At 30.6% G+C, this 10,700-nt stretch overlaps 1 protein-coding gene across 2 annotated transcripts; it reads right to left on the reverse strand.

The window, feature by feature from the left end:
• Positions 1-7,375: 7,375 nt before the first annotated feature.
• Positions 7,376-9,698, reverse strand: LOC129904172 (F-box protein AUF1). Of its 2 annotated transcripts, none has more exons than XM_055979716.1 (2): positions 8,552-9,698; positions 7,376-7,875 (listed from the first exon to the last, which is right to left on the reverse strand). In XM_055979716.1, the coding sequence occupies exon 1, from the start codon at positions 9,597-9,599 to the stop codon at positions 8,571-8,573; it is 1,029 nt and encodes a 342-aa protein (XP_055835691.1). In that variant the 5' UTR covers positions 9,600-9,698; the 3' UTR covers positions 7,376-7,875; positions 8,552-8,570. The 2 variants fall into 2 exon arrangements, with proteins under 2 accessions (XP_055835691.1, XP_055835690.1); XM_055979715.1 differs by having other exon boundaries at positions 7,377-7,875; positions 8,557-9,697.
• Between the last annotated feature and the right edge of the window lie 1,002 nt (positions 9,699-10,700).

Consider the following 10,700-nt stretch of genomic DNA (forward strand, 5'->3'; position numbering starts at 1 on the left):
AGTATGTACTAAGTAAGTAAAGTATATTATCACCAATTATGTGTAGAAAAATATGAGAAAGGTATATGTATATAAAAAAGATAGTTTTTATGCAATATTAAAAGAATAGCCCTTTATTCATATGAACAAAGAACTCTTTTATCATATGAAAAGAAAAATAATTTTGAATATCATTTGCAGTATCTCCGAATACATGTACAGACACTTGGTAAAATATTAATAATGAATAAATTATTATCAAAATAATTTTAAAATATGTGTGTATATATACAACAAAAAATAGAATTCTATTTTATAGTAAGCTCAGAGGCGTAACTGTAATAAGTGTTACATCCCTATTAGAACGTCATGGGGATCCGTAAAAAATCAATTCAATTGTTCAAAAGATATTTTAAAAGAAAATAATTTAATTTAAGGAGTCACCATAATTTTAGGATAATTAGAAACCATTCAATTATTTAAAAATGTCTACAAATTCAATGGATCCTAAGTAAGGGGTTCAAGTTATTTCAAAGGGAAGGTATCAGCATCCTTCGAAATTCACAACTGCAGGTCCAAGCTAAACTCAGCTTTTAAATTGAGGAGATGAAAATATTGCGCAAATATGTAATGAAATATACATAAAGAATAAATTAAAACAATAATATAAGGAACGACCTAATGTTTGCCTAAAGTCAATAATATACACAATAATAAATTAAATATATTATTCGAACTTAATTCGAATAGCTTTCTCAGGAAGCAATTCTGAGTACCTGTAAAAAATTTAATAGAAGTGTTAGTAAGGAATAAATATGATGATGATGATAATAATAATAATAACTAACTAAAAATAAAATCCGTCTTATAAACATGGAAGGCCTTGGAAATCGACGGTAATTTCTTCATCGACCTATTAGGTGTAATCTTTATTTAATATGATGAATTACAATAATAATTAAAAATCATAAAATTATTTCAATAAAATGGCGTGAAAGCCATGACAACCAATAATTGATGAAACAATCGACATAATAGAGACAACATATAAGATATTTGAGAAGTGAAACAATAATAGCGTAATTAATAACATAATAAGAAATACACTAGATAAAAGATGTAAAATTCAAACCAACAACAATAATTCAAAAAAAATAGTAACATAAACAAAATAACAAAAGAAAAAAAACAACTAGTGAATACTTACATCATCAAGAACCAACACCCACAAAAATAAAGGTACAATATGACAAAAAAAATAAGTGAGAAGATTTTATCAATTAACTTAAACACATGATAATATAAAAAATAAAATAGTAATACTAAAGTTAATGACAAGTGAATCAACCTAGCTTTAATATATTCTACATAGTCAAAAAGAATAAAAACAATAATATCAACATCCATTAAATAAGAAATCATGTATTAAAGAAAAATAAATTATTATTAATCATCAATTATAATCCTTTGATGAATAAATATAGTCAAAACAAATGAAGTTAAACTATTAGCAAAAGTAGTCAAACAAAGTTAAAAATAGATACAAGATAACTATAAATAAATAAAGTATACACTAATCATCAATTATAATCCACAAACAAACAAAAGTGATGAATAAATATAGCCAAAACAAATGAAGTTAAACTATTAACAAAAGTAGTCAAACAAAAATAAAATAATAATTTTCACTCAACAAACAATAGATATCACTAATAGAGAGATATAATGGAGACAACAACAATAAAGTAAAAAAAATAATAGAAAAAAATCACAATAATTATATCTATCATAAAACAAAGTAGATCAAAACTATCATATCTTTTAAACAATCAATTAAAATAATCAAAAGCAAACATATATGACAATAGATATCACTAATAAAGAGATATAATGGAGACAACAATAATAAAGTAAAAAAAATAATAGAAACACATCACAATAATTATATCTATCATAAAACAAAGTAGATCTATAAACAAAAAAATAAAAAAATAACAATGAAAAAAATAAAAAAAATAAAGGAGAGATAGAGTTGTGTTACTTGTTAGTTTCTTACCGAATTTACCATCGCGATAGCTATTTGTTGTTTCCCGAAGATGGAGCCACCCCGGAGGTTATTGATTTAACACTATTGGACTTTGTTTTAACTTGCAAAATATAATGTCTAATATAAACTTAAACTAAAATTTCCGTCTTTTTAAAATAGGGAGGCCTCGAAAATCGACGGAAAGATTTTTTCATTGGCCAATTATAATTTGAACTATATATAAATTTGAAGTAATATTTTATATTATCACTTAAGGCTATACAACAACAACAACAACAACAAACAACAACACTTAAGGCTATCAAAACAGTAAATCCGACCAAAAATGTACCTCATGTTGTACCTAAATTTTGAAACTCCAAACGGCAAAACTGGACTTTATGTCCTTCATAAAAGTTGTATATATATGTCTTAAGCTTGCAAAAATAAAAGAATCATCACAAAATACATTTTGTACAAAAATATATGATCAAAATACTAGCGGTTGTACATGCTGGAATTTTAAATAAAAAATCTGGACAAAACTTGTCCTATGTTGCGTCCTATTTTTCGACCCAATAGCAGCAGATCTAGGCTCCAACATAAACATAAAAGTTGTAGGTACGTGTTTCATCTTTCCAAAACATATTTATTTACTAAAAACAAAGATATATACAATGAGATACGTCAAAATTACTAACAGTTATGCAGTTTCAAAAAATCGAATTTGATTTACTTACCACAAGGGAGGAGTTGCTTTGTTCTAGATGAAAGGACACGCTTCTTTTGAGACTTTTTGAGGGAGAAAAAGAGAAGATAATGGAGAAAGTGGTGTATTTTTTAGGAAAAAAAAGAGAAGAGAATGGAGAGAGTGGTGTGTTTGTGAGGGAGGAAAAAAGAAGATAATAGAGAGAGTAGTATGTGTTAGTCTTCTTTTGAAAGAAGAAAAAAAACAAGATTGTCTTCCTTTTTCTTTATGTAGGATTAGTCAAAAGGAGATGAATGATTGGAATCAATATTCTAAATTAATAACCAATGAAGTAAATAATAATATTATTTATATAATAATAACAATAATAAAATTTTAAATATTATACCAAATGTAAGCTCAAACATACAATAAATAAAAATTTAAAGAATACACATTTAATTAAATAGCAATCGAAAAATGGGTTATAGGTCGGTCAAAATTGGATGTCAACACTAATTTACGAAATAATTAATTAAAATAAAATCTTTTTGAGATTATTTTTGAATAATGATAAAAAGTAATAAATTATTATATATAACTATATATATCATTCAAAAATTATAAAATGACAAAGTTATTTTAAAGTATTTAAAATATATTTTTTTGGATTTTTAAAAGATTAATTATTTCAAATTGTTTAAAATTGGAGAAGCTCGATGATTAATTTGCATTGTGGAGGATCGATGTCAACATGGATAAGAATCCTATTATTTACAAAACTAAGAATACTTATTCATAAATTATAAAAAAAATGAGAAAACAAATTCATGAAAATGCTAAAAATAAGGATAATTATAAATAAATAATAAATAAAAAAAATGTGTAAAAACAAATATTATATTTTGTGTTCTTTAACGATCAAGTAGCCTGAAGACGTTAATTTTGAGTACAGAGAGCCAAAATTGGGTGTCAACAACTGTGATTGAGTCTATACCTTGTGTGCGCATTGCGATTTTTCTATATAGCTGATAGATCCTGGTAAGATTCGACTTGTGAAATCTCTCTTTGAATTCATCCCAAACTTTCTTTGTAGTTGAAGCAAGCACTATACTTGAGATCAATTCTGGTGCAACTACTCCACTGATTCATGAAAGTACCAATGTATTACATCTATATCACTGCTTTGCCAATTCTCCTTTGTACATGATTCGATTGTAGCTGCCATCTACAAGACCTAGCTTGTTCTTTTCCATTAAAGTCAATCCCATCGATCTACTCCATATTGTGTATTTTTCTAGCCCTGTTAATTTCAAACTAATCAATGTAGCTGAAGATTGCAGGAACAATGGATGATTGTAATCAAGCTATGCTATCTATGTGGTTTCTCCGTGTGATGCTTCTGAATTAACCATGACTGCTATCCTTCTCAAGATCTAACAAGCCACGTTCAGAAATTCTCCACTTCTATTTTGATCTACTGCTCTGATACCATATCAAAATCATTAACTAACTAGACTATACTAAATACTGAAGAAGATGAGAGAATAGAGAACTACTGAAGATAAGAGAATAGAGCAGAGAACTTTCATTGATTCATTAATCTAACTGAATTAAGCACAATACATTGCACATGATCCTTTATATAGAATCTCATCTACTTGTTATACAAGAAAACTCACTAACTGATTTTGTTATAAATGCTAACTAACTATGCTGACTCGACTAATCTCCAACTAACTAGTGATGACTCAGCTATATTTGACAGAAACAATATTAAATAAGTTTATAAGCATGTCATTTAAAACATTCGTTAATATTTTTTCCTCGATAGAAAGAGTTTCTTGATGTATTGGTGAGTTTTTCTCTTAATCTTATTATTCGATATGCAGACCTTTTTAAGAGTGGCAAAGAGGATGTCATATGGGATGAATGTGTCAAAAATACAGCTAGGATAGTAATAATATATGAGTTCGGAGTTAAAAGGGCTACTTTTTTCTTCAAAAATGCATAAGAGGCCACTCTTTTTTTTTAAAAAAAAAAAAAGAGACAAATCGCTACCTCAGCAACGATTTCCTTTGCTATTCTTAACGTTGTCAATTTTTTTAATAATATTGCTATTCTTGTAGTGATTTTGTAAAATAGTTTTTTAAAACATCCCTGCGACAGAAGCGATTTTCAACTAATTTTTTTTCTTTCTTTTTAATAACATCGCTGCAAGTGAAGCAATTTTCGATAACTTTTTTTAAGCACATCGCTCCAAGTGCAGCGATTTTCATATTCTCCGAAAGACACTTTTATGCTAGTCCTTACCAACGAATGTGGTGACCAGTGTTTTCATGGACAATATTTAAAAAATATGTGATATTTTTTAATTTGGTATAAAAAAATCTAAAAATGAAGATTTGCAAATTATTTCTAATCATCTAAAGACATATTTTTTTTTTAAAAAGATTAAAAAGAAAAATGTGTCATATAAATAATTTTACAATTATATTTTCCTTATATTAGATAAACAAAGTTCTCTTAAGTTAACTTTACGAGTAAAAAAATATATAGCAATTAAAAATATTTTCATAATTTAGCAGTCAGGATATTATGCATAACTTGTTCTATGTTTAGTAGCATTACATTTTGATATATATAAAATTACCACTAATAAAATCCATGTATTTTTTTTATTCCTGATAAAATGATGAAGTAACTTGCATAATTAATCCGAAACTTACATAATGAACTTGACATGTGAATAAGAAAATCGTTGCACTTGCAGCGATATGCTAAAAAAAAAATAAAATCACTGCACTTGCAGCGATGCTGTTAAAAAGAAAGAAAAAATTTGTTGAAAATCGCTGCGATAAATTATTTTTTTTTACAAAATCACTGCATTATTAAAAAATTTGACGGCATTAAGAATAGCAAAGAAAATCATTGTTGAGATAGCGATTTGTTCCTTTTGATTTTTTTAAAAAAAGAGAGGCTCTTTATGCATTTTTGAAGAAAAAAGTAGCCCTTTTACCTATGAACTCAACAATATCTCCTAAATATCAATAAAGCGGAAAATCAAAATTAAAATTCATGAAAGGAAGCACAATTAAAATAGTAAAGTGACTGAGGAAATTGTTATCTGACTCTATTTTCTTTCTTGTATTATTTTTTCATTATCTTAGTATTATCATTCGTAATATCATTACATAGCAAAATGAAGTCAATCAAGAATAGGAGAAAAGAGACTGAGTAAAGAATGTATTACCAAAAGCTCTAATTCGATGATCATATTAGTTGAAAGATGATTCTTCCTGTATAAATCAATCCCATGGTTTATTATAATGAGCGTCATAATATTTTCTAGGAAAATAAATAACTTTTTTATTCTTTATGTTTAATATATAACAAAAAAAATTATATTAAAAGTATTTATATATAATCTAGACAAATAAATATTGTGAGAGGCCATGGTTGGATTTTAATGGAGAAGGATGAAGATGAGGTGTAGTGTGATAATGGGTAGGGAGGACACAATCAGTATGAAACTAATCTAGACAAATATTATGGGTGTGGAGGTGAAAATGAGGTGTCGTGGAGGATTAGGAGGACACAATCAATGTGGAATATTACTTGTGGAACATAACTTGTTTTTCTTACTTCCAAAGGAAAAATCATTTTACTAGAAAAATACTACTTAGAAAAATGTTTTCCACAAATTTTGACCAACCAAACATGAATTTTTTTAAAAAAAATATCAAAAACACCCTGAACTTTTACTTCACTGCACTAAGGATGACATTAAGTTAGTTTTTGTAACAAAAATATCAGGCAACTTTAATTATCACAAAAGTCACTAAACTACTTCTGATAACCAAAAAGTGTCTAGCTAAATGATTATTTAGAGTCTTTGACAATTAGAGTAAATCAATACAATTAGTTGAGTGAGATTATATTCTTAGCTAGCTTTTCCTTGGTATGTCTATATAAGCTTGTGATAACAATAACCTGAAAATAATGCCACATATTTCTGAACAATGATGTGTAACTATTACTGTCAGTAACAATTAGAGAGGTTAACTTTATTTATTTGTTTATGAATAATGACTATATTTTCTGGTTATATTCTAAACAACAGTCCTTAAAGGTGACATCTTTATGTTTGGACAGGTACGACGGTTAGGCCGAAAGTTACCCAACTACAACTAGACACTAGTGGATGACTTCATTATTAATTTATTTTCTACTGCATGATGTTTACGAGATGCATGGTCTATTTTCATTAAATATATCTTCACAATTTAATACATAAGTGATTAGTATATGGCGCACGTTAATGCTGAAAGAGAAATTGGTAACCCCAAAAAAAAAAAAAAAAGAAGCCAAGGTCTAATTACTTTCTTGGGCATTCTAGCTGGGAACACTTGATTGTAGTGCCTTGGGTTTGTTTTCTTTGCTTCAAAGTAGATGCTGCCCAAATTCAAAAAATATTTGAGAATTTAAAGTCTAGTTCAGTAGTTAAGACATACACAATGTTTGATTTTTTATGCTCCAATTCAGTACTCAAAAGCAGTGAATTCAACCAGTTCCGGACTAAAATGTTTGATTTTCCTAGAAAAAAGGAATGTCAGAATGGTTCTTGCCATTCAACCGCAGCTCTATCACTTGAGTACAAGAGTGGGAATCAACTCAGTGGACTGCAACTTGGTAATTGTGATTGTGTTACCCTGGTTCAAACTTGGATATATCAAAGTTTGTAGCGAGTCTCTAAACAGACAAAGAGCAACTGAAGAATACAAGCTATATAAATATCGTACAACATGGATTATTAGACACTGAAGATTCGGAATCAAAGATGCAAATAAGAACTCGTGAATTTTCTTTAGGAAAAGCATTCACTAAAGCTCTGCTTATACTCACTATAGTGATTTCATTACCCAAATGATAGTTGCCTCGTATGCAACAGAATGCTAATAATTCCCCAAATATGTGATGCAATATTGCAATGGAACCCCCATGTGGCTCTGGCCCTTTGACATTGAGGAGGGTTATGGAACCTGTTATTGGACGGTTTAGAGGTTCCTCAAGGTGCCTGCCTATTATGACGAGCAAGCAAAGATGTCGTCTGCCCTTGCTCCCTCCTCTTCTTCTTTTGGGATTTCAAATAGTTGCCATTTTTTTAGCCCTCAACAGGTTGCTGTGTATTGGAAACCAAGTGTTCAGAACTTGCAACTCAACACCAAATAATTTTGAATCAGTTAGATGACTTATGTATTGTCATGTAAAAGTTAATCAAACCTACAAGTTTTAACACTCAGTATCTTCTCTATGTACTTCATCATCTAGACAGCACAAATTTCATTCAAACAAACGTCTCTTGAATTGATTATCCTCAATCTCAGATGGGTCGGACATTCGAATCCTCAAATATCCATTTTCGTACTACATAATTTGCAAAGTAGCAAGGGTGAACATTGGTTTCTGAGGTCCTAATGAAAAGAGACTTGAGCTACACAAGAAAACATTCTCAATCTGATAGTTCATTATAACATGAAATGCTCAACAATATGATTAGACAGTTTCGGTAAGATTAGTCTACAATTGCAAACAAAAAAAAGGGCAAGATAGCTCAATGGCACCGTAAGAGCAAGTAATCCTAAGACAAAGTTTCAGTTCAATTCTCACTGCCACAATACCTAAAACCTCACAGTTTAGATTTCGATCATGGCTTTGATAGAAGCAACAAACTCTTTGTTCTTTCGCACGCAATGCCATGTCTCAACAATACTTGTAGTACAAATAGCAATAGAGATAGCTATTTACAAATGACAAGAAAATTCTAGATGATAATCCTATTCAATTGAGATGAAGACCTTACAGATACAGTAGGAACTAGAAAGAGTTCATCTCCAGAATATAACTTCGACTCTTGAGCAACCCCTCCACAGCTTCACAATACACTGGATCGTCCCCAAATGCTCCTAATGCTAATCCTACATCTCCATTTTGTTCCTCCACTTCACTCCTCTCACCCCCTCCATTAGTTGGTCGGACAACCACCAATGTTGCTCCGACCATTTTCGTGCCACCGGAGAGTTCCATCCTCGCTTCATGCCTCATCCTCATTCGAACTGCTGGCACTGTTGTACGATTGTTCCGCCACCACAAACCAACTCCATTGCCGCTGCTAGCATTGTTTACCTCAGCTTCTTCACCTTCACCTTGACTTTCTCTACATTCTTTCAATCCTTTCTTATCCATTACCACTTTCCCTTCATCTTCTCTGTCCTTGATCACCAAATTCTCCAGCTCTTTGTGTTCGTTTACAACCTCCAACATCATGTAATGCCTCGCTGATGCCGCAATCAACGCGCTAATTGTCCAAACTACCCTCATTTTCAACCCACCGCCAGCTCCTCCTCCTCCTCCTAACTCCGCCTCTCCACCACCTCCATCCCCGCTGCGGAACCCTAAAATCACGCAACTCTTTAGGGTTTTCCCGAAGTCCGCCTTCCACCTAATCGTCGTGCCTTTCTCTAACCTAAGATCACCGGAAGGAAGCTCGATTTGGAGATTCCTGATCCTCTCGAACTCGCGTAGGATCTGGGCGGGTGAGTTCTGGGATCGGGCAGGGCTGGGGAGAGCCTTGCTTGGTGAAACGAGATGGTGAAGGGATTTGATGATGGATCTGAGGAAAGCAATGAAGAAGGAATCGTCGTCGTCGTCGGAATCAGTAGAGGAAATAACACGGTCGACTCGGAGGAGAAGCGAATCAGCTTGAGGTACCAACGAGTTGAACCGTTTGGAAACGGAGCGGCACCGGATTAGGGTTTTGATGTCGGAGATTTGGTTGAACATGAGGTGAATAAGCGGGTCGGGTAACCGATCGAACCCGTCAGAGTAATCCGATTCGGACTCCATCGCCGGTGAGAATTTTTTCTGATATGATTTATGAGGAATTAGGAGAAAAAGAGTGTGAAAGACAAAAAAATTGGGGCTCGGAAAATCGAGCTTATTGAAGAGAGCGTAGAGTTTTGACCGTTGACCTGATATTACAAGTGGGTCCCAACGGGAATTATTCAATTTCTTTTTTGCCTAATTGCCGGCTTTCGTCTGAATTTTGATAATGGCGCCGTGGTTTGTTCACATTTTTTCCATCGAAATTAGAACAAAGCGAAAACGAAAAAGACAAAATTAGAATTGGCTACTCAAATGTGAATCTCAAATTATGATTTTAGAAATGTTTAAATGTAAAACTTAATCTAGAAAACTTAAAAGTTTACCCATAATTTGAAATTTTGCAAAAGAAATCATAATTGTATATGCTCATGCTCGATGTTAATTGTACCATGAGAAGATTATTTGAATATCTAGTTATTATCATCGTTAATTTATTGAATCAATAGATCTTTCTGAAAATTATGTATATTTAAAATTTGTAAAAATATATAATTGTAAATATTTATTTGTAAAAGAAGTATGGATATATAAGTTTGTGATAATTCCATTTTTACTCTTTCAATTATTGATAAATTATAATTATGATATTTCATTAAGCATATAGTTTACCTTAAATTAATTAAAATATGTATTTTTAGTCCCTCTACTTAAGAAAGGCGTTAGATTTAATATAATTTTCAAAATTTTCAAAGTAACAATTAAGATTTAACACAAGAACAATTAAATAATCTAATAGTTAAAAAATCATTAAATTTGTTAAAATTCGTAAGCGGAAGGATCAAAAATGTATATTTTACTTATTTACAACAACAACACCCCAGTAAAATTCCACAATGTGAGGTCTGGATATATTTTACTTATTTAACGATAAAATATGCTTTTACTACCCATCATAAAATCCAAAACAAAGATATTTTTTAACCGTCTCAACACCTAATTAATATCACTATTATTTCATGAAGAGTGATATTAGTTATTAAATAAGTGAATAGAGAAATGGATTAATTCTTATGAAGGAAATGTAGTAACCTGAAGAATGCAATGAATTTAATAAGTGCTTCA

The sequence above is a fragment of the Solanum dulcamara genome, chromosome 9 (assembly GCF_947179165.1).
Source record: "Solanum dulcamara chromosome 9, daSolDulc1.2, whole genome shotgun sequence".
Classification (NCBI taxonomy): domain Eukaryota; kingdom Viridiplantae; phylum Streptophyta; class Magnoliopsida; order Solanales; family Solanaceae; genus Solanum; species Solanum dulcamara.

Coding starts and splice junctions, on each gene's coding strand:
- LOC129904172 (XM_055979716.1), bottom strand. CDS start 9,599: ATGGAGTCCGAATCGGATTACTCTGACGGGTTCGATCGGTTACCCGAC.